The sequence below is a fragment of the Patiria miniata genome, unplaced genomic scaffold, assembly GCF_015706575.1.
Source record: "Patiria miniata isolate m_02_andy unplaced genomic scaffold, ASM1570657v1 HiC_scaffold_2, whole genome shotgun sequence".
Classification (NCBI taxonomy): domain Eukaryota; kingdom Metazoa; phylum Echinodermata; class Asteroidea; order Valvatida; family Asterinidae; genus Patiria; species Patiria miniata.
The window spans coordinates 4,529,240-4,554,235 of NW_024037058.1; the positions used below are offsets into that span (position 1 = coordinate 4,529,240).

General features: G+C 39.3%; 1 protein-coding gene across 1 annotated transcript in view; it reads right to left on the bottom strand.

Annotated features, from left to right (window-relative positions):
* Positions 1-5,094: 5,094 nt before the first annotated feature.
* The window catches only part of LOC119727046, a 36,818-nt gene continuing 16,916 nt past the window's right edge, over positions 5,095-24,996 (bottom strand). The window contains exons 3-9 of the mRNA XM_038198939.1: positions 18,224-18,349; positions 16,850-17,809; positions 15,760-15,921; positions 12,872-13,009; positions 7,791-8,024; positions 7,068-7,175; positions 5,095-5,142 (exon numbers count right to left, since the gene is read on the bottom strand). Of these exons, the coding sequence (XP_038054867.1) occupies positions 5,116-5,142; positions 7,068-7,175; positions 7,791-8,024; positions 12,872-13,009; positions 15,760-15,921; positions 16,850-17,809; positions 18,224-18,349 (1,755 nt within the window). The 3' untranslated portion in view covers positions 5,095-5,115. The remainder of the gene's footprint in view (positions 5,143-7,067; positions 7,176-7,790; positions 8,025-12,871; positions 13,010-15,759; positions 15,922-16,849; positions 17,810-18,223; positions 18,350-24,996) is intronic.

The following is a 24,996-nucleotide window of genomic DNA, read 5'->3' on the forward strand; positions in this document are numbered from 1 at the left end:
TGTGTATATGTGCATTAAGAACAATCAATAAAATGCTTAGTAAGCTTAAAGGAGATTTGGTACGCAGCATTCTCGTGGCTGAACATTTAATCGTGTGCGTCATCAACGAAGGCCATAAGATGTTGTTGGGTTGTAAAATGAAACCATCATGGCAGCACAATAAACGCAGCATTTGATGTTTGCCAAGCTCTTTCGTTTTCTTGGTAATCATACTGGGGGCAGACAAAAATAGATATCTAATGAGATTTATTCCTTTCAATGTAGGCAATAATGTCTCCAAGGCTGTGTTCTCATTTTTCCCTATCCTTCCGCCCCCTCCCCCCTCCCCCCCCCCCCCAAAAAAAATTGTGCCTGTTTTGTCCGTGAGATACATAGTTGAATTCCTGGTGGAAGAACTAGACTAACTGAATGAAGACCATGCAGTGCTAATACAAGACTTGTAAAATTAACTCAATTTTGTTGAGGTGGGAGTCGAGTAACCAATAATTATAAAAAATCAAGGTTACATTTATGAGTTAGCACTTCACTTTAGCACCCTCAGTCACCTGTATAAACAAAACACTCCAGGGGAGAGTTGCGTCAAAATGATACCTTCTTGCCAAATAGTACAGGCTTCCATCGCTGCAAACAACATTCTGTTTTGAACGTGCCAACAACAGTCAAAAACCTTTCCTTCAATTTTTGCAAACTACATCCGCCTGTCTAACCATGGCTGAAGCCTAAACCTGGATTAGGCCGTTTTTTTTAATTACTTGGATTACGGAATCGCCGCCGGAAAAAATCGGAATTTTGAAAAAAATTAAAAAAATCGCCGCCGGAAATTGTCGATTCTGACTACCCCAAAAAAAAAAAAAAAAAAAAAAAAAATGTGCCTATTGTACAAAAAACTCTATATTGCGCGCTGTCCAGGCCTGTAAACCATATTCATAAATACCTCAGACAGTTTAGCTATTCCTATTGGTCGAGAGCCCGTCACGTGGCCGGTATTAAACGGATGATAAAGACATGGCTAGCTGGTCTTAAACACTTTTCCAGTGTCACAATAAAATGTGGACTCCTAAAAATCCAGTGCCTCTTACCGTTTCATTGGTTGAACGTTCACAATCCTCACGTAGGCATGCGCAACACAACAAGCGAGTCAGAAGTTTACAGTTCTAAATTCAAAACGCAACGCCCCAGGTGCGTTCTGCGTGACATCGCGCAGAACATGTTACGCGCGCGTCAATCTCCATAAAAGGGTTGTTTACATCTTACTCGCCAGCTGAACACTCCATTATTTTGCTAGAGGGATGTTTCAAAAAGCATGAAGTGAACTTGTTGAACAAAATCGGGATTTTTTGAACGAATTATTTGAAAAATTTTTACGGATAAGGTATTTATGAATGGGAATAAATATGTGCTCGGTCGGTATTTATCACTCGTTTAATACCGCTTAGAGTCTGGGTGCTGATAATTACCCTCGCCTCCGGCTCGGGTAATTATCAGCACCCAGACTCTAAGCGGTATTAAACGAGTGATAAAAACCTCCGGAGCACACATTTATTCCCTTAGTATTAGTACTGGTTTGATCGAACGACATGACTTAGACTGGCGACGACTACAGACTGTGCCGTGCGGGCCGCGCGCAGCCATGTATGGTGCACTGTACTGGGTCACGTCATGTACGTTCACGATGCCACAGCACCCGGTGTCGTGCCAAAAACCGTCCGGTGCCAAATAGTGTCCGCTAATTAGCATAATGCGATCTGATTGGTCATGCGTCTATGACGTCACATTGTTTACGGACGCTTGCCAAATAGTGTCCGCGCTTAGCGTGCATCCTATTGCGTGCCTTGTCGAGCTGTCAATACTCGTATAGAAAAGATCTCTTTTCACCTGAATTTGCTTTTTACAATCTGTTTTAACGTTTTCCTTGTTATCTGTGATAACTATCTGACTTAGTTTCCCTAATATTATATTTGTGCAAAATGTTTGTGTGTTTTTTCGCGTCAGTTCACCTGTTTGGCATGCAGTACGGTACGTAGGCCTAACGCCGTGTGAAGTGTGTGTAGTAGTACGTGCTGTGCTGTATGTAGCATTATAACCAACGTTATATTTTACGGTTTCTCCCACCTAATACTGTCCGATTTTTCCTGCCAAATATTGTCCGATTTTTCCTGCCAAACTGTCCGATTCCTCCTGCCAAATATTGTCCGATTCCGCCCTGCCAAATACTGTCCAATTTTTCCAGCCGAATACTGTCCGATTTTTCCTGCTAAACAGTGTCCGATTCCCCTGCCAAATACTGTCCGATTCCCCCTTGCAAAATACTGTCCGATTTTCCTGCAAAATACTGTCCGATTTTTCCAGCTTAATACTGTCCGGCAGGACGTAAGTGCATGCGCCCAAGTGTTCTCGCTCGATTGACGGCGCCCGGACACTATTTGGCACCGGACACTATTTGGCATGTATTACATGCCAAATAGTGTCTGGCGCCTATTGCGCATGCTCAGTGGACACTATTTGGCACCGGACGGTTTTTGGCACGACACCGGAACCTACAGTCTACGCGTTTGTTATGAGCCACGGTTTTTCATTTAGTTGCTGCCATTCTTTGTACACAGAGCATTACAAAACTCATAAAATATACGCCAGTACCAATTATTGCACAGGTTTGAAGAAATAAAGAAAGGAAAGGGCCGTTGGTCACTCCATGGTCACTATTTCTTTGAAACCGTGGTTTTGAAAATGCAGTGACTGTTCATTCTCGTGCCCGTTTTTGTTTCTTCATGTCTCTATGGGCACCACCATGTTGGATGATAGGGCGCCCCCATTTTTTTTTTTTTTTTTTTTTTTTTCATTTCCCGCTCGCCGCCGGAAATGGGGACCCAAAAATTCCGTAATCCAAGTAATTAAAAAAAACCGGCCTTACGGAAAGGAAAAATACTGCCTATAGTGTTGGAAAAGCCAAAATTCTGCTAATGTGAAAAAGTAAGAAGGTCCTTGCCCAAACAAACCTAAAATCAAGACCTTTCAACACTTGAAATGTCTTTAGGGATATGCACATATATTTAAGTAGCCCTGTTTGCTTTAATTATTCACACTGGATCCAATTACATGATTGGACTTTGACAGGGTGGGCTAAATGGAACAGGTTTTCTCCGATGTAATCTGAACAAAAACGGCAAAAAGTCTTACGCAAACTGCCTCCTAAAATACAATCAGTCAAGGAGAATGTGTGGACAAATACACACAGGGAGTTAATGCTGTCAAAAATCATAACACGTACATCTGTATGTTTTCTGAAACTGAAATTACTGGAAATTTATAAACTTGGCATTGGTGCATGTGAGATCAATGTACAGTTGGTCCCAACATAGCTCACTCACTGGATAGACCAATTTCAGACACAAGAGGGCTCACTCCCTCGATAAGGCCATGAGGCAAGAGGACTTTAGTCTGAACACAGACTCGATGTTTTATGGATTCATCTAAATTTCTTGATTTTCCATAACCACTCTTTTTTAGGGAGTTCTGTGCTTATTCTTTAAGTATCTTGAACGCCTAGTTGAAATATCTAGAACGCCTGTTGGATGTTTCTGTTGACAAAATATGTACCTATACATGGATTTGTTGCTGATGAAAATCTAAAGCCCAAGTCACACATTCACGGTTTGGAGCTACGGATCTCCACGGTTTGAAATTCGTGATAAACTGTGGGATCAGTACCGTATTCAACCTTAGTACATCCATGGTTATCCGTCATCTTCCTTGGGTATTCGTGGAGGGGCTACGGAAGTTTTAAACTGTTCATAACTTGCATGGTGAACCGTCATGAAAATTAATCCGTAGTGCAACCGTGGGACATCCGTAGGACAACCGTATTTAATCGTAGTGTTATTCATGGCTAGTCGTGCATATTCTAGGAGATTCGTAGCTCATTCGCTGTAGAAATCTCTATGAATTCACTTACTTACATGTTTAAAGGTGTAATTATATTCCCTATTCTTTTGAACTTTGTGTGAGCGCCAAATAAGAAAAACACAAACTCACCAAACCAAACCAACTCTTTCAAGAGCGAATACATTTATTTATTACATTTCATAGCGGTGGGGGTTTTATCATAGATAAAACTCAGGGTTGGGTTTACGAAAAGCCTATGGTCCATTTCTTGCAATGAAGTGTGCAAATTGTAAATACATGTGTAAACAGTCAATACTTCCATCTTGTTACTCATTAGTTAAACCAACTCCAGTTATAAACATTGGTTACATGTAACTCTTAAATTAACTACAGTTAATCAGTAAAATAACCTTTTTAAATTTAACTCTAGTTAACATCAGTTAAATAATCTCTTTTAAAATAACTTGTTAACATCAGTTACATAAACTCTTTTTCAGGTAAACCAACCACTAACAGCATTTGATTAATATTGCATGGAATAAAATGAGGTCAATGTTGATTGGGATTGTAGACACATGAGGATGCCCACCTGAACATGAAGATGTTGCCTCTTTATTGTTTTTCCCCTCTCAATCCATAAGAGTGCCTCCTCAATTTAAAAACTCTTTATTCGAGTTGGTTTCATTTTCCGTTGGTTTCATTTTCTGCTGTTGTTACTACTGCTGTCATGTTGTTGCTGCTGTTCGGGTTTCCCTCTACTTTATGAAAATTCCCTGATCTTTCCCCGAGAAATTTCCGAAATTCCATGAGAAATATTGGTTGCTCGGAAGTCAAGACATGGTGTAGCACAGCCATTTGTTATTGCTTGTAATATTCACACTGCATGAGCACTAAAAACAAACCACCGTAGCCAGTCAGTAAATGAAGACAACCTGGACACAAGGCACAAGAGGTACATTCCCTGAGTTTTCCCCGATTGTTGGAGTGTTTCCCACCAAATTCCCTGAGTTTTTCATTGACTGAAAAAAAAAGGAAATTCATTTAAAGGTTTCTCTGATTTTGAGGGTGGCTGGGAACCCTGCTGTTGCCAATATTGTTGCTGTTGTTGATGTTATTTCTGGTGCCAGTGTTGTTGTGAATATTGCTTTTGCACGTGTTGTTGCTTTTTGTATTGCTGTTGCAACACTGTGCCTGCTGTTGCGTGTTGAAGGAGTTGTTGTGGGACTCTTGTTATTACCCCTCCTCCTGTGATTCAGCATCCTGCCAAAATAGAGAAAAGAACAGAAATATGTATGAATTTGTTTTCCAGTGATGAAAAGGGTAATATATTTTGTCCGAGTCTAATGAAATTTTGTAATTGACTTTGGATTTCTCTCTGTGAGAAGACTTATGGTTTCAGTTCCAAGTGAACTTCAACATGAACGTTCTCATTAAACCTGGGTGGAAAAAATGTGTAACTTACAATAACAAGAAATGAGCGAAATCCATTAAAAAAAAATAACAATAATAATAATTCCCAACACATAAAAAGCATGCATTAAACATTTTAAAACATGAATGTTCAGTGAAAATGTAGTAGCAACAGTCAAAGTGCAAGTAATCAACAAGTAATTAACTATTTGTAACTATATATTCAAAGTAGTGCTGGTGGTAATACATGATTTAATAAACACTAAAAAAATAACAAGTACCATAAAGACATGATTAGTGTAATCATACCTTTAAAAAAAAAAAAAAGGCTCCCTCCCTCATTTCTTTCATGGCTGCCAGGCACATTTTTTTAAGAAGGTTGCCCTTTTTTCAACAATATGCTAAAGTCTATCGCGCATGGCTACATCTTTTCAAAATATGCAATGGATTCGCTTTGGGATTTGTAATAAATATAACAGTAAAAAAAATCTAACAAGGAACAGGAAAAACAAATCAAAATTATTATTAAAAAAAAGCTAAAGTACATGTAACCTCATCCCTGTTTGTGCCACTTTCCTTTACCAATCCAAATCCAAATTCCAAAGATGACATCGTTAGGGGTTGAGGCTACTACTTCAGCAAGCCTGAAAGCAATAGGCCTGCAATAGATCAACACAACATCCTCCACCAAAATTGAAAATATGAAAATTAAAAATATGAAGGGAAACAACAAAACCTGGCTGAGGTAACAATAACCCTAATTATATCATTTCTCGAAACGAGAATTGTATTCATATTAATTTTTTTTTTAATGAGAAGTACATATACACTGTAGGGTTGAGAGGTTATCATCTCAGCAAAGCCTAACTTAAAAAAATAACAATAAAAAACTCCACAACCCAAAAAAATAACAATAAAACTACAGAATGAAACAAAGACAAACTTTTACTTTCAGCCTTGACGTCAACTGCAGATTCATCAAACTACCTCAAAAAGCAAAACTTCGTCAGTGGGAACTCCGACAGCATGTAATCTGCACATGCACCTTATCCTCACTATTGCATGGATCGGGCACTGCGCGCTGATTGCCCGATATTTGCTGTTTCACACTTCGAGCACCGCTGTGTTTGCAAATTTAAAGACGCCTTACAATCGAAAAACTTTTCGAAATTCTGTCTCAAATACGCAACGTCTTTACTACTGACAGTGCATTATTTTTAATGATGTTTCTGTTTGAGTCAGGCACGTTAAAAGATGTTTGTTCCAGCGGCCTGACAAGACGTACTGAGTTGTACATATAACAGCATAGGCATGGCTTATCGCCAGCTTTCTGCCAGCAGAAAAAGAAAATGTGCAGGAATGTAAATAAACATAAAAACTGAAGACAAACTGCCTTCAACAGTGAAGAAAAGCCCTCCTGGGCATGCTATGGGTTGGCAAGCAAAAAGCATGTAAAGTTCATTCAACATCATGATCAACATCTAACCAAACATAATCAAACACATCCAGAATGATACATCACATTGGCACTCACCGCAACAAGAAAATAAGATGGCTGTATTGAAAAAAAGGTTTTTGACAGCGAAGTTTGAGGTCAAAGTTTAAGTGTATCCTCTGTCAAGAACTTGTAAGCGTAGAGATACAATTAATATCAATCTTAACTCAACACAGATCAATCTTAGGCTAAGATTGATTTTACAAAATGTCCCCCTTCTTCACCAGTAGATCCACAACAACACCCATTCGATCGGAATAGAAAAATATGTTGGACTTACCGTTGTGCTGGAAGCTAGCTGTATTTGCCTCTGGAGTCGTAACTGCTCCTTGACATTTCCCTTGATGATCTGCTCCAGCTGCATCTTGTCTGCATTGATGTGGCTGTTCTGCTTCCAGGGGAGCACACAGATAAAATGAAAGTGTCTTCACACATCTTAAACTAGTAATCATACTTAGTAGCTCCACGACAGTGGCAGCTGGTCTCCAGTTACATTTTGAAACATCTCACCCACAGATGTCTCTTGATAGGCCAAGGGCACGTCACATGGTATTCACTATTTCTATTAGTTTACAGTGCACAGCCAAAGAGACTATACCACAGGAGCTTCGCTCTGAAAAAGTACTATACACATAAGACACGAAGGTAGCAACCATGCATGCACGCTACAGAGTTGGGAACAAACATTCCACAAAGGGATACTAGAAAAAGTGCTAGTAGATTTTCAACTATTTTTAAAATCAATTGAAATTTAAGCTGATTTGTTTTGATTTATTTGTCGTTGTCTTTTTATTTGTTTTAGAAGACAAAATATGTGGGTTGGGATATATAAAATAAATATTGACTGGTTTGACTAGTGGTGCAGTAAAACTAGCCTCCCTTGGTCACCCATGGAGAATTCTGTTTCGTTGGCTTTGTCTCACTGGGAAAAGAGTGCTCAGCGGATCACCTTGTGAATCTTAATTTCTACACCAACTACAGATGTCATTATTTTTACCCTCACCTCTATCCCTGGCTCAGGACTAACGCTCTTCTGCCTTCCCAGCTCCTCCTTCAGTCCCTGTATCTGTCTTTCTTTAACCAGGAGTTTCTGAGCATTCTCGGCCAGGTACTGGGCCCTCTGCCTGGCCAGCAGTCGCTTGTAGAAGTCGGCATCAGTGGCGGGTTTGGAGTTCGGGGAGGTGGGCTGGACCGGGGAAGAGCTGCCATTCTGTAAGGTGGGGGACGTGTCTGCTCTCTGCAAGGATTGAAAGATGGCAAATACTTTCATATTTATATCAAGACATGGAGTTTGGGGTATTCGTTATCCACCATGTAGAAGCAGAGGTGTGGTGTTTGCAAGTTATCAGTACTATAAATCTGCATATCTGTATGTGCAAGTGGGTAAATGTAGATGTTTATGGGCTCTGTGCGCAAGTACCCCCTCAGCTGTTACAAAGGAAAAGTTGGGGAAACAACTGGGAGGGACATTCGAATGTATTGCCATGACGCTTGACGCTAACATGAAGATAGCTTTGAGCACATTATAACTCATGCATTCATGTATCTAACGCCATATGCGCGTCAGCCAGTATGCACACGAGGTGTGTCCCGTACACTGAGCTCTCAGAGTGGCTGAAAAGCACCATCTACTAAGAGCAAAGTGTGCGAACAGAGTACAGTCGACTCTCGTTAGTACAAACTCTGTTAATACAAAATTCTGGTTATAACAAACATAAAGCCTTGGTCCCGACTGTGCATTTATGTACACAATGAATGGGACTGATGTTCCTCTTAATACAAAATTCTGATATAACAAACAATTTGGCTAGGTCCGAACGAGTTTGTTATAACGAGAGTCGACTGTAATCCAATTATGAACAATATGACCTGTTAGAATTTGTACTGCCTGTTTGCTAAAATTTCACCACTACATAGCTTGCCTATTGCAATGCACTACTGCATGAAGAGTTCTCCATTCACATGTGATGCAAACTTAAGCTGGCCTCTTTTGACTTCTGCCACCATCTTAACAATGCCCCCGCCCCAAAAAAGAGAGTAAATACCCGTCATTTTGATTTATAAATTAGCCATGTATTTGGCCACTCACTCATCCTGCAGTGCTTATACATATAAAACTGGCTTATCTTGGGGAGTGCAGAATACAATTTCTTTGGATACTTTCCAAAGATTTTAATGTACTCATACACTGCTAACTACCCTACACAGTCCAAAATGAGATTTGTCAATATTTAGATTTTAACAGAAAAGGCAGGTGACATGTAAGAACACATTATTGTGGATCGCTTTATGCAAGCTTTGTTACAACAATGAATAAATCATGTCTGGTTCTACCCCACAATGTTACATATTGTAACGATCCAGACAGATCAATGATATCATGCACCTGTGCGGAACTTGCATTGCCAACTACATGTATGTTATATGTTGCCAACTATGTTAAATGTGTGGCATTATGACTGTGTATTGCACAGAGTATATCAAGTACATGGTTAACATTTGGTTATTCTTTTAATACAGAGACAAACAATTGTATGGGGAAAAACTGTGTGAGAGCTGTGAAACAAATCCAGGTAAAAAGTAGTGGGGTTGAGAATAGCTGCTGTTAAAAATGCAGGTACATCTTTCAGCTCACAAATCCATTTGAATTTATGATACAACAGAATTTGACTGAGCATATAGATTGGGATGATTTGCTTATCACACACTGTATGGAAATGCAAAGCACTCATTGTTCAGGCCAACAAAAAAAGTCTCCGGTTTCTGGTATGCACGCGCGTTGCCGTAGCCATGCGCGTCGGCAAAATGAAAAAGTTGAAAGATGAAAGATTGTCTCAAAACCGCCAAACTCACTGGTTTGACTGGAATCCTGCTGCTGCACAATTTTTACGTGTTTTTAGATGGGGTTATGATCGAGATAAGCTTTATGTGGCCTCTCTGGACTCCCATATATTTGCACTAAGTTTAGTCGGGCACCATTTGCAGTCATCAGCCGACATTTGAGGCAAAAAAAATCAGGTAAAAAAAAAAAAAGCCGTGTCGCCGCACCACTTTTTGGGCCAGCTCCATACCAGAAACCGGAGACTTTTTTTTTGCCTTAAGCTACTTCTGAATTTTTTCCAGATTTAACTGGAATAAAAAGTACCAATATAACAATGTCTTCAAGTACAATACAAAGCTCTCAGTAAAATATGTCTCTAAACTATCTGAAATAATGAAACTAGAACAATGCACTTTCTACAATACATGTACTTCTCAAGCAAGTTTCTCGTTCCTTGTTGAAAAAGGGGAAGTCTTTAAACAGCCCGCAAAACCTACACTTTATTCCCTACCTCCTTATCTTTATACACTGAAAGCAACAAGTCATGGAAATCCTTTTCCCTTGCTGACACGTTGATTGATGATGGTGGCATTAGCTGTGGTCTTATATGTTGCTTCCGTGCAATTGGCCTGCTCTGTCTCGCAACTTTCTGCTCTTGAAGTGAACGTAACTCCCCCTTGGTAACTGTTGCTGATTTAACTTTGTGGGTTGACTGCGAGAGCTTGACTGTTACAGCATGTTGATGATGAGCAGAAAACTGCTGCTGCTGAGCAGAAAACTGCTGTTGCTGAGCAGAAAACTGCTGCTGCTGAGCAGAAATCTGTTGATGCTGGGCAGAGAAGTGCTTCTGCTGAGCAGAAAACTGTTGATGCTGGGCAGAGATGTGCTGTTGCGCATGGTGCTTCTGCAGGTGGTGCTGTTGGCCCTGTTGCACTGGTTGAAGTGCAAGTTGATGAACTGGATTTTGCTGCTGCTGCTGTTGTTGATCATGATGTGGGAAACCATTTTGCTGTTCGTCTGTTGATGGCTGGGGTTTCGGATTTCCAGGTTTTGTGTTTTCATCTTTATCCATAGAAGTTGTGATGGTCTGGAAAAAGAGCTTGAAAGGCATGCTGATGCTCAGCAAGGAGCTGATGCCAAAGCTGGGGTTGGGGTCTGGGTTGGCGCTGGGGTCTGGGGACTCCATTTTGGTAATCCCTGATTCAAGATATTTTTCCAAACGATGTAGCAGCTCTGCGATATGAGCTCACCAAATTTTGTATACCTGTAAAACAAGCTCTCGGTATAAAATATGGACGACTTCTTGTTCTGACGTGAAAGGCTTTAAAGTTGTAATTGTCAAAATACAGAAAATTCCAGAGTAACAATTGTCAAAAGAAAGATGAAGCTGTATATGGTTACATTTCCATCACCACAGTGTACAGGTACTACATCTAAACTCTTAAATATAATCTACAGGTACCAAATTCTGATTTCACGTATCACCATACACCACTGCAGCTCGCTTCCAATCCACATGTTGACAATCGCCAACTTGACAATCGTAATCTGTCAGCATCAAATCCAGCAATTGATAGGGCTGTATATGTGCACATTTCCAAATACTCCCTTCGCCAGTCCAGCCTGTGATCTTAAGGCTGCAATTACAGGCAATCAATGAGCAATTGATGCTGCTGAGTTTCTTTCAAAATATTCCCTGGATGGCATCTCCCGAAGTCAGAAAAACAGCAGACAATTGGAATATAACTGTTAACTAATCCAACGTTAAGAACTTTCCATCTTTATGGTGCAGCACCAAATACTGTATGATGTAGTTACCTAAAGTACCACCTTACACTGGGACTAATGCAATTGTACAGTCTACAAGTTGCTGTTTTGCCTGCACCAACCAATATATCCAACAATACAATTATTGATTGTCTTTATTATTGTGCCTAGGCCTTGTCTTAATCCCCTATGGGTACACATGGAGCCCAAAATGCTCTCCTTTCGTCAATGGAGCTGATGACTTCTTTCTTATGTAGGGCAACTAGGTGAGAGTCACAGCCTTTTTATGGATGGGTCACTTGTGGGAATAATGGGTGCATTATTCTTCTTGATGGAGGGCAGAGGGGGTAAGTGACTAGATTAAGGTTTGAAGTTCAAAATTTATGGGGTTAGTCTGGGAGGTGACTTGATGTTGTGCTGGTCTGTGCAAGCTATCCAGAGAACACCCAGCTTAAAAAGGATCCAGAATTTTCGGAAAAGAAAAGTGGGGAAAAGTGTGTAAACTTTCTTACGAAATTGTAATTGTAGTGTTTTTGTTTTAATCTGAACATGTTGGCTTTTCTGAGGGTTGAACACAGTACTTTCTAAAAAAGTTTTAGGTATCCTTTCCTGCATTATAAATATCATTATAAATAAAGGACAAGTAGGTACTAAGTGTTAGTATGTATATAGGGTCATGGGTTATTTCCCTTTACATATATTACGTGTTGATTACAAAATACTTTATCGTGTACATCTATGTACATGTATATTACAAGTGATACTATACACGTACACTATACACGCACACGTGTACAGATGCTCATGTTCGAAAATTATTTGTTACAAATCTGCTTGAACAGCAAACAAGCGTTAAAATACATGTACATTTGTATGTATTTAGTATCAGAAATTTTAGTAACAGGACTAATATTGTCTCTCACTATCAAAGATCAGGACTTTTTGCGCCTACATGTATGCTTCAATGCTTCCGTTAATAATTCCCACAGCTAGTCAGTCTATATATGTATATTTAATTCAGTCAGTGTATGGCTTGCAAATCAATACTTGTGGGAGTGGGAGAACTGGTGCATTACTCAATTGTAATGACAGTAGTGTGTCCTCAATAAACACTGCCCTCTGCTGGCCAACATGAGCACTTATTTGAGGGGGGAAATCTATTACATAAGAAATACACATAAAAAAAATTACTGCAATGACTACATGTATTTTTCTTGCATTATCAGGACTATAATGTAAAGACATCGTCATGCACTACGAATGGGTGATTGAAGAGCATAATACACAACCATCAGTGGTCATACATTTTTCACTGTTTTAGCAGATCAATGAAGTCCAACTGATGATACTACAATGTAAAATGGGATCTGATGAAACAGTGCATGCTATGCAGCATTTCGAAAAATAGTATGATCGAGCCAGTAACTTCACTCTAATATGAGGCTAGCTTTTGTAAAACTGAGCCACTCTTCTCCAATTCACGTTAGCACACAAACCTTTTGTTTCTGTATCTGCTTAGCCTTCTCCTCCAGCCGCTTGGCCATGACTGATAGCTCAATGTTGCGCTTCTTCAGTTTGTCGATGCGCTCCTCGGTGGGTTTTCGCTCCAACTGTAGCTCCTCAACCTTTTGTCGCTGTACCAAAAAAAATTAAATATTTGAAAACACGTCTCACTATCAGTAAGTTACAATCATCTGGCTGTAACAATTTTAATCAAACAACTTAGAAAGCTGTGAGACCAAATCCAGAAATCCAGAGGAGAATGTCTGCAATACCGTAGATAGTGCATGTAAATACAACGATACGTACATGCATGGGCGGGCCGTCACCGTACTATGGGCAAGTTTTTTATTGTTTGGAAAATTAGGACCGAGTTATGGGGACTTTCTGCTGTCCCCACAGCGTCTTTGGTTCCCATGTACCTACCATTTGACAAGTCCCGTGTAGTCCCCACAGCCACGGAACAAGAATGTGTGTACATTGACATGTATGTATTTTTTTTGTAAGGTTTGCGTAGATAAAATGTGCACCTAAATGTGGTCAAACAACCCAAAGTGATGGTGACATGCTTTGATTCAAAATGAAGTTGGTGTTTCTGGTTTTAATGTGCATGTACATGTAAGCTCAGAGCCAATGACTAGAATGACAAGTTTTTTCCAAAGTGAAGCCAATAATGAATTGCTTGGACTCTCTTGTTTGTACAGTATAATAGTGTCAATAATGTATGTATGCCATAGTTGTTTCAATTACAATAAATATATATGGCAATTGATTAAATTTTTAAGTTTTATGAATTGACATTTACGTGGATTTGTCCAATCTTATACCATTTACTATACTTTGCCTTTTAATGCATGGTTCCTGGATATTTAAAGTGTTTTTTTTTTAATCACTAACCCCCCCCCCCCCAAAAAAACACATCAAACTTGATACAAAAATTACACTATAAAAGAAAGTAATATAATTCCCATATAAATGTGGAGGTCCCCAAACCTGTTAAACAAGGTGAAAGCCATAACTCTTTAGTCAACACCATATGTTCTAGTAGGTTGTGACCTCATGACGACCACCATATATAATCATGCATAAGGCTTTAATCTGTTTTTATTCCACTAGTATTCCAACCATACGGCCTTTCCAACCTCAATGACCTGGCCTCAACTTTAAACTGAGTGGCTCTTCTGGTGTGAAGTATTTCAGATTTCAAACCACGGTTTTCCATAGATGTAACGCAGAAGTATTGCTTATGGCACAAAGGGCACTGTAGGTTGCCGAACATTCCATTATATCACATCAACAACAACATAGATGTATTTAGTTGCAGATATTTTGTTTAAAAGATGAGAAGGGATTGAACAAGCAATTATGCTTTCAATGATTTTTTTTCATAAATTGAACTAAATATATTAAACAGATTTATATCATCCACAAAACAATTATTTCCAACACCCATTTTCAGACCGGCATTCCAAATTTGCACCGAACTAACTAGGCCTACATGTACTCTGAAGATCAGAATTACACGTGTAAGCTTGACATTTGAAACAAGCAAAAGATCTACTGTTTTGGTTGTTTGTAACTAGAGAGTCCAGTCAATGAAGAAATAATACATAAAATTAGGGCTGTCCCGAATATGCCAAATATTCGAATATTTGATCATCAACCGAATCTTCAAATTATTTTGTGCAGTTTTAAATATTCGAAAAGAAAAACACGACTGTGGTGTCACTGTAAACGTAAAGTTGCCGTTTTTTTAATTGTAAAATGCCACTTTTTTGTCCACAGTCACTTTCTTGTCGACGCCTATTTATTGGTCCCTTGACAGTTGTACAGTACTTACTATGTATAATATGGTTTTAGTGGTCAGAAATTACCTCAGATCACACCACAGAAATTGTTTTTCTATAACTGCATGTCTCCCCAACTATATCCCCCATTTACATTTAACTCCCCACATTTTCATCCCCAACACTACGCCCTACCCGATCTATGATCGGGTAAATCAGCTTGCGTATAATATCCATCGCCGCATGCAAGTTTTAACCACAGCGCTTTGTATGCAACTTTTGACCAGCAAGGAAGGCAGCTGCAGCTGGCGTGTGTAAAATTTAATCGGCGAGTTTTGAATATTCAAATATTCGGTCCAGTGCAATTTCCAATAATCAAATACTAAATTATTCAAAAATAGACAGCCCTAGACAGAATTCACCCATCTGAAACTGATTCCATTTAGATCAACTGAAGTTGCTCTACATTTTGGTTCTGGAATGGATCTGCACAGATCCGAGTCATACAAATAAGGCATGCAGAGCTAATATGAAAAAGCAATAAACACATATGCAGTTCAACATCATTAACTTCTATGAAAATGTTTTTAGCATAAGCACGTACTGATGTACATGTATGAAATGATCACTTTAGGAACCGTGCTGTCAAGTAAGGCGTGCTACCATGCGTAGAAATTAGAAACTGGTCAATTTTAATGCATAAAAGTTTTTGGAGAAAATGGCATTGGGTTTGTTTATATCTAAACTAGTTAAACAAAACAAACAGCACAACACAAATTGAAGGTTTAATTCCAATACGGTCATTCATGCAGCCAGACAATATTGGTTTATTGCTTTCTTTTAACAATGTTTTCATTTTATTAGGATTGGTGAGAAATACAGAGCAAACCTAAAAGGACCGCTATCCTTCCACTGCATGTATCTAAGGAGCCAAAAAGTCTGTGTTTTTGGTCATAAAGCATGGTTCCTGATATGACCGTATCATTTGCTTTCAAAAATGCATTTTCCAATCAATACATTTTTGAAAGCCTGAATCAATTCAAACATTCCGATAAACTGAAAATGAACTGAACTGCATTTGCGTTCATGAGCAATACCGTGCCGTGCTGCTGCGGTGCATCCATGCTCATAGCTGCCCCATCCTCATGCTGGGATCCCGTGTCTACATGGTGACCTGTACCAGTGTCGGACACCGTGACAGACCGGTCGCCGGTACCCAAGTCAGTTGGGTGTTCCCCCTCTGTATTACTGCTGCTGGGCTATACATGTGCATGCAGGAGACAAAAACATAAAAATGCAAACAGACTGGTCTTGTTCATGCAAGCAGACAATGTGACGTACTACACACATGTACATTTATATCATGCATACCGGTAAGGGCCGTGCACTTTCCTATATTTATCCTCAATTTGAGGATTATCACGTAATCTTGTTTTCACGGCTGAATTGGGAAATTATTGGCAGAACGTGTATGAATCACTGACAGTAATAGAAAAGCAGACTTACTGGTACATATCGTACGTGTATAGAATAGGTTTATAAACAAAAAGCAGTTACAAATGTATAACGTTCCATTTGTCAAGCCAAATTTTATGGTCCCAATCGGCACACATGCATAAGTTTGAAAAAAAAAGCATTGCTTATTCACAGTTAACTCTGAAATTTTCTGATAACTTACAGAAACAACAGATTCATATTCAAAAATGTAGTCAAACACAATTCTTCATTTGAATTTGAAAATGCATTTCATTTCTTTTATGTTCAGTGTTAGTTGAACATTATCTTTCGGTTTGCCTTAGCATTTGCCAAAAAATCCAAACATAAATATAAATTGAAAACATAAAATAATATTAAATGCATGTACACTAGTCAGCTGCACAACCAATTTATGACCAAAACAGACTGAACAGACTGTAAACAGCAACAAAAAACTGACACACCGACAAACAAACATTAGTACTCAAAGTGAACAAACATTAATAACACAGCGCCACAAAACAAAAGTTGAAGTATAATGTATACAAACCACATGTAGTCAGTTACACAACTAAATTTATGACCAGAACAGACTGAACAGACTGTAAACAGCAACAAAAAACTGACACACCGACAAACAAACATTAGTACTCAAAGTGAACAAACATTAATAACACAGCGCCACAAAACAAAAGCTGAAGTACAATGTACCATGTGTTCTCGCTGATCAGGACTGGGTTCATTCTCATTCTCCCTAGGGTCAGACGCGGTGAGGGACACAGTGTCAAACTGGGGTGCAGATAGGGGTGCAATGTCATCCAAGAAATCTGATTCACCAGCTGCAAGGCTTTCAACAGGGATAGCGGAAACTTGCAGCAGAGACCCTCCACCATTAGCACCAGAAGAATCTGCACTCTCAGGAGGGGGGCTGACACATGGGGTGACAGACCCCACAACCGACCCATCACCAGATGGAGGCCAAGGCTGCCTAGCATTTTCAACACACTCATCAAATGGAGTGATAGTGACATCTTCGTTGTCTTGAAAAGATGGGGGTGGTGGCATGCTAACAACAATGTCGGTGCTTAGCAAATTTAACGTTTCAGCAAAGTTAGTTTGGACAGCATTGGGCTCAGATGATGTAACGGAACTCTCGGCAAAAGTAGATGGAAGGGGTGGGGGACTCTCGGCAGGACTTATAAATGTAGCAATAGGGACATCAAAAGTGACTTGAGGTAACGGTGGGGATAAGTCTTTGGCAACTGTAGTGTTAGGTACAGTATCAATACTTGACTGGTCATCACTAAGGGCTTCAAACCCTGTGACAGAACCCTCGACAGATATGGGTGCAAGGGACTGGTTACTTTCAATATCACTATCCAACAGACTGATGTGGGTGTCACCAATGTCTAGTGCTAGTGGAGGTGGGGGTGTGTCAACATTACGTTGGTCTTCATCCAGAGTTGCAAACCCTGAAACAGACCCCTCAACAAACCCAGGTGCAGGAAAGCCACTTCCAAGGAGGAAGTGTGCTCTATCAGGGGTATCAGATGATTCCGATGGGGGTGGGAGTGGGGATGGTGTAATGTCTCTTGGGGTTACACAGGGGGTGACAGATGTCTCAGCAATATACGGTGCAAGTGACAGTGCAAATTGCTCGTCAGGATCCAGCTATATTGAAAAGAATCATAGTGCATGCAAAAGAAAGTGAAATCAAACAAAGTAAAATCAAAGCTGGAAGCATAACTAATCTTACAAAATAAAATCAGCCAAACAAATATGGTTAATAAAGCAGCCCTTTTGAATTAAGAAGCTCATATATACCGGTACATGTACTTGCAAACAGTAGCTGACAAGCTGAATACATTGCAAGCATTTTGCCAAGTTTAAATTAAAAAGCAAGCATCAAATGGGCCTTTCCATTAGTTACCAGAACAAAGTCCAGAAGCAAAAGATAACCTTGCAAAAGATTCCATTTGAAAAAACAAACTTGCAGGGCCCACATTCACCGGTTAAATAGGCTTGGTATTAATTAGCAGCAAAAACACAATCCAATTTGATTTTGGAAAGGAAGGGGAAGTTTACCAATTGCTCATTTTCTTTTTTGAGAGTTGTAATTTCTTGCTGTTGACTTGCAACCACCTGCTCCAATTCTTCTCTTTCTGCTTCTCCTTGAGTTGTAGCCTCTTGTTTCTGTTGGTCATCTCCCACCTATTAAAAATGAATGATAGAGGGTTGAAAATTTACAAAATGAAAATCAGGAGTTGTTTCCAAGTATCACATACTTAATTACACATAACTGATTGGATTTCCAAGGAAACTGAATTGTTGACTTTGCTGGTCCGAGCATAAAATGATATACATTGTGTACATACATGTACATGTATACATGTACGGTATGTGTGTACATGTATGAAGGTTCAGGGTGGCAATTTAAACCTCGACACTATTTGTTGAAAAAAGTTACATGTGTAGTACTGTAACTGTGAACTAACCTTGACACTCTTTGTTCGAAAGAAAGTTACATGTGTAATACTGTAATTGTGAGCTCTTTTTCCACTTCAACGACTGTACTGTACCGTATTTTCAATGAGTTGTAACTCTATAATATTGCAATGACATACTTTGTATGTATATTTACAGAATGTAAATGTATACAATGTATAAAAGGCCTGTATACTTAGCATGCTAGCAACATTGTTTCACACTGCACCATTGTAATATTTGTACAATATTTATAATAGCTGCTTAACAATTATGCATTAATTTCACATACATGCTTTTATTCCATTTTTTTATTGTATTGTATTGTATTGTTCATGTATTTGTAATGTATTGTATTTGTACATACTGTGTATGTGTGTTGTCGTATGCAGGGCCCCAATGGAAACTATTTTGAAACTGTTTGAGCATACCCTGTGTAAAAAAAATGTAATAAATAAATAAATAGTAAATAAAGCTGACTACTGCACACCATGTACGATGTACATGTACACAATGTAGGTACTGGTATGTAAAAATGTACACTTAATTTCTTTTTCTTCGAAAGTTAACACCTACATGTAAATAGTAACACCTGATTCTGCAGTCAGATTCCTAAGAAATACAGGTATGGTACATGTCTGCCCAATAACATGAAACAAATTCTGCAGAGCATCTTGCCCGTGGGCATCTTAATCTTGAGAAAAACACAAATTGAGGATTCACTGAGTGAACTGAAATGCGTTTCTCTTTGCACTTCAAATGGTGTACGATGTATCCGCATCTTTAACTTTTCTGACGTTGTCCTTTCCACTACACAAATCAAGTTGCAATCGTGTAAAATTATGCGACTACAGAACAACCTGCGCCAACACCACTCAACGTACAATAACAACATAAAATTTCACCAACAAAGTGGTACAATTACAGACAAAATTGAGAGGAAAGCGTAAACTTACACAGTTATTGTGATGGATGCCATTACCACCTTGGAGTCTATCGATTGTGTTACCCATTTACTGTGTAAAACATCAACTCACATTGCAAACTCTCATGGCCAGTGATAAACTTTTTATAGCATCTCAGTCACAAATAAATTGACCCAGAAAACACTCCAAATTACCTGCTTGGTAACACTTTACTCTCAAGTGATCTATCTGGTACTCTCACTGATAATCCAGGCTTTAATAATTACCGGTACATGTCTAATGAGAAACCAAAATTTACAGCACAGACCCCAAAATAAATTGTCACCTGCATGTATACGTGTGTACCGGTAGTTAATAATTAGTGCAGATTGTGTCAACTCACACAACTGGTAATGCAATAGAACATTGTGGGAAATTAAAACAAAACCCTTAATGTTAACTATTAACTTGTAATACCGTTTTGAAATATATCTCAGAGCCAACTCAACGAACACACTTTTTTTTTCAATTTTATTTGTTTGCAATGTCGATGGTGAAAATTACCGAAATGACCATTGAACACCTGGCAAAAATGTCTATGAATGACAATAAAAGTTTGAGGGACTAAGGCAAACACAGTTTAGTTAATATGACAAAAAAAGACAAACTGAGTGGGACAACTCAAATATTTAATTTATCCTGTTTATGAAGCAGACACTATTTTTTCTATCTGTTAACTATTTGCAGGTAACAGCTGGTATAGTGTTCATCACTGTACTTAATGAAACGTTGGAAACACTGTACATAGCTGAGTAGTAGTTAATAAGCAACATTATGAAAAGCATCCACGCTCTGTTTGACCATCAAACTGCACCGATGACAGGCCTTCTAAAATTAAATGCTTGTTTATCGCCTGTAATCGTTTAATATCAAAACAGGGCCTTGTTCTGCACAACAATACAACACTTTTGTCTTTGCACATGGGGGAACAGATCTGCGGACCACAGTATCCTTACTTTTGCTGCCTCTGGCTCATCTCTGTGTTTGTAATTTTATTGGTCGAATAAATAATATAAAATAACATATAGGCCTACCAGTAGACTAAAGGTGTGTAGACCTACTTTTTTTTCCAGATTGTAAAATTGTTCTTTTTTGGGGGAGTCAGTAGCATACATTTCAAAGATATGTATTTGACACATGTATCAGTTATGTTTATATAACCGACATACAGATCCTTGTCATTTGATTGGTGGAACTCACATCACGTGACATTCGTTATTGCTCCCATTCACGCCACGGCTCAAAAAGTACTATCCGCCCATGGGGAATGGGAAATACTAACAGTTAGGATCACTCTTGTTCCATGACGCGGCATTTGTGTGCAAATGCATGCTGGTGTGCGCGTTCAGCGTTGCGCGTAGCGCGTATTGTTGCAAAGAGCCAGCGCTACAGCATTGGGTTCAAACATTTTCATGAAGGGGTGGTTTGGAAGAGAGAAATACATTTTCCTCCAGTTTTTATTGAAATAAAAGTTCAAATATATCAAATGCAGGGGTTTCTTTAAAACAAATATTGAGTGGCTTTAAATTGTGAAATGGGAGGAATATTATCGCTCAGTAAAATCTGGACTTTTCCAGTTCTCTCGGCGAAGAAAAGTCCAGATTTTACCTTGCAATAATATTTCTCCCATTCCACGCTGAGCCACTCAATATTTGTATAACATTACATTTCAAGTGTGTGTGATGTACATATACCGGTAAGTAAAGGTGATCTTGGCTATTTAACAGAAACCAGGTTACTGTGATACAAACCTCACTAAAAGATTTTGTAGATAGAGCTCCATACATCCATGTCTACTTGATCAACAACAGGTTCATATTGATTTGTTACCCAAGAGATCCCTTTTGTGTCGACCTCTGTAGTGTGGGAGGGAGGAGGCTGTGACAATGAAAAGAACTGAACAATAATGATCAGTCCTGATTGGGAGGCATTCAATACGGCCATTCATTGTCCTTCAAATAAATATTTAGGGGAGTTATTGGACCTTAAACTGGGTTAAATACACATTTATACTCTGATCAATGGAACGAGTATTGCACCACGAATACGGTACGTGTTTCTGTTGTACATGTTCTTTTAGTCGAACCGTACTTCGGTGCCAATGCCCTGGTAACCATGGTTACTGACAACAACCTTGCCACCATGTGGGGGAAACCCTATCAATGTCAACCAGTGAACCACGCACAATGAGGCTGCATGGACAATTGTGTTATAATCCTATCTCAGGGGATTTTATACAGGGGTATGATTTACATGCACCTTTGTGTTCAATGCAGCCTAGTCAGGAGTGGACATGTTTAATATGGTTGGGATTGCCACCTTCATTCAAGAAATCCACTGAACCTAGATCTGTTGGTGAACATGTATTTTGCGTTTGATATCAGGTATCGGTAGCTTTCAAAAAGAACATGTGTTTGCATAGCAAACATACAATGCACTCCAAGTAGACGTACTCGCAGGCTTTCAGGCAGACCCAGGTGAAAAAGCAGAACATTAGGCCAAAAAAAAAAAGTCTCCGGTTTCTGGTATGCGCGCGCGTCGCCGTAGCCATGCGCGTCGGCAAAATGAAAAAGGTTTTTTTTCAATGAAAGATGATCCCCTTAAAAAATGTGGTCGGGATCCCGACATATCCCGCCGGGATTCCCGACACATCCCACCGGGATACGTTGGGATAAGTCGGGATGGATGTATCCCGACGGGATACATCGGGATAGCTTATGTCGGGATCCCGACCCAAGGTGGGATGAGTCGGGATCCCGATGGAATTTTGGTCAGAATCCCGACCGAAGGCGGGATAAGGTGGGATCCCGATCAGCTCATCCCGGAATATGTTGGGATAAGTCGGGATGGATGTATCCCGACGGGATACATCGGCATGATCGGGATAGCTTATGTCGGGATCCCGACCCAAGGTGGGATGAGTGATGGAATTTTGGTCAGGATCCCAACCGAAGGCGGGATGAGTTGGGATAAGGTGGGATCCCGATCAGCTCATCCTGGCATACGTTGGGATAAGTCGGGATGGATGTATCCCGACGGGATACATCGGGGTAGCTTATGTCGGGATCCCGACCGAAGGTGGGATGGGTCGGGATAAGGTGGGACGCAGTAAGGGCTCGAATTTGGGGGGGGGGGAATCCTCAAGACCGCAGGGCTTGTTGCTCAGAACTTTTACTGGACCGGAACATTTTTTAATACAAGACCGAAGTCATGATCTGAGAAGAAAAAAATCAAAACACTACAAAAACGCACCATTGACCAAAGTTAACAAGTTTGTTCATACTTCTGCGCCTGTGCAAGTTTTTCACTCGCAGATCGCTTAGGAGGCAGTTTGGGCTTTGGTATTCCCGGCGGTCATTGGAAAAATCGGTGGTAAGTTTCTCGATTATTGGGAGGACCTAGGGAATGAAGGCAGGGCCTATTCAAATTTCTTGCTCAGTTGGAAACGACGAAAAAGGTTCTATTGGTCTAAATTGATAGATCTGATTACTTTTTTGGCTTGATTACATCATGCATGTGTAATGGTTGTGTTGATTATATTTCTTGTTCTTCTATAATGACCCCTTTCTCTGGTTGTTTATTCACTACAAACCTTGCATTTACCTTGTTATTTATTCATGTGACTTGAGTGAAGTCTACTCAGTGTGACTCGAGACAAGGCTATACAAAGTATTGATTTTTCTAGTGGAGCCAAAAATAGTATTGATTTATGGAGCTGTGATTTTGAACTTGTATTTTGTGAATATTTCTTAGTCAAGGAAAATGAACATTATGTTTAGATTTTAAAGAAGAATTATGCTTATCTTGATTAGAAATGTGTATTATCAAATTATTTGTCATCATAGGTTTGGCTTTAGATCACTTTTGTGGATTGTTCACTTGACGTGAACTGCACGTTGTTAATTCACAGCTCCCAAACCATGCGGTCGCGGCAAGGCCTAGGCTAGGCAGTGCCTGCCCGATCTTTACAGGTAAATGTATTGTACTTTTTTAGGTCATTTTTGAATGCAATTATTTCACCAAAAATCCAGATGATTATTACTTATGTGCCCTTTATTGTATCAGCAAATTATTATAGATTAATATGGTGGTAGTTTTGGAGAATGTAATGAAGTTTTTGGAGAGATTTTTGCTGTAAGATTTAGGGAGCACTGTGACCAAATGCACGAGGGTTAGCAACCCATGTTTGCACTGATGGCACACACAGTGTGACCATGTGCAGTGCGCGTGCGTGAGCAGTACATGTATTGTGATATGTAACTTATAGTTTGTGGTTTAAGAGTGATTTTATTTGGACGTAGGCCTATATTGCATTATTGGGCACTTAATTGTCTGGAGACCAGTTTATAGAAATGCTTACAACTGTCACTGTCATATAGTTTTGGAAAGTTCATGTAAGTTGGTGATCATATTGTGCATTTTAGGGACGGATGTGGGTGCTTGCGGTGTGTGATAGTGTGTGCGAGTGTTGGTCAGTCAGTGCGCAGGGCCGGCCTGTCTGTTTGTGATTCCATCTTTGGGTGCTCGATGCGGTCACCATACTTGCATATAGGCTTTTCACTCTTGGTAATTAACTGGGTAATGTGTGTACATCTTTCTAATACGTGTACGCTTATTATTTCATGAGTTACACATGTACATTGTTTGTATTTTGAAATGAAACTTATGAGTGCCTGCCCGATCTTTACAGGTGGCCCCACCTGGGCCGATTCAGTCTGAGACCTCAATGGTTTTACAATTTCTCTCCCTGCCGATCGGATGGCTACCTCCATGGTTTTATTTACAAATTTAAAATCGGAACTACTGCTACTATGGCAGCGCTACACAACACAAGGCTTCTTGAAATATGAAATGTTCATGCGATTTGTTTTCGCACTTAATATTGACAAAGTAAATCCCAAGGTTTATAAAACATATTGAAGAACTACTAAAAATGGTTAAACAGAGAGCATCGATCTTGGAACAATTTATACATTGTGAACATAATCTAAAATTTGAAAACAGAAGAAACTTTACAGGAGCAAAAGTATTAATCATTGAAACAAATAAAACAAAATTTCTTATAATTTTAAACACTTCTGCTAAAAAAAAATTAGGGGAAAGTGGCAAGGAATCGCCTCAGATTGCACCACAGAGCATCTATAGTTCCTAAAAAAAACTTTTTGGCCGTTTTCGAGCATTTGTCAACAAACGAAGGTCACGTGACTTATCCGAACTGAATTACTGAACCAAATTTAAGTCTTTTTTTTTAACAATAAGTCATGAGTATTTGACAAAACAAGACTATGTATTCAGATTATGGATACAAGCTGTTAATAATAGTGATGAAAAATCGAACGCTGACCTTTGACCGCGTTTTGTTTTTTTCACATTTTTCATTAATTACGTGATATTTTGATGATTTTGTTT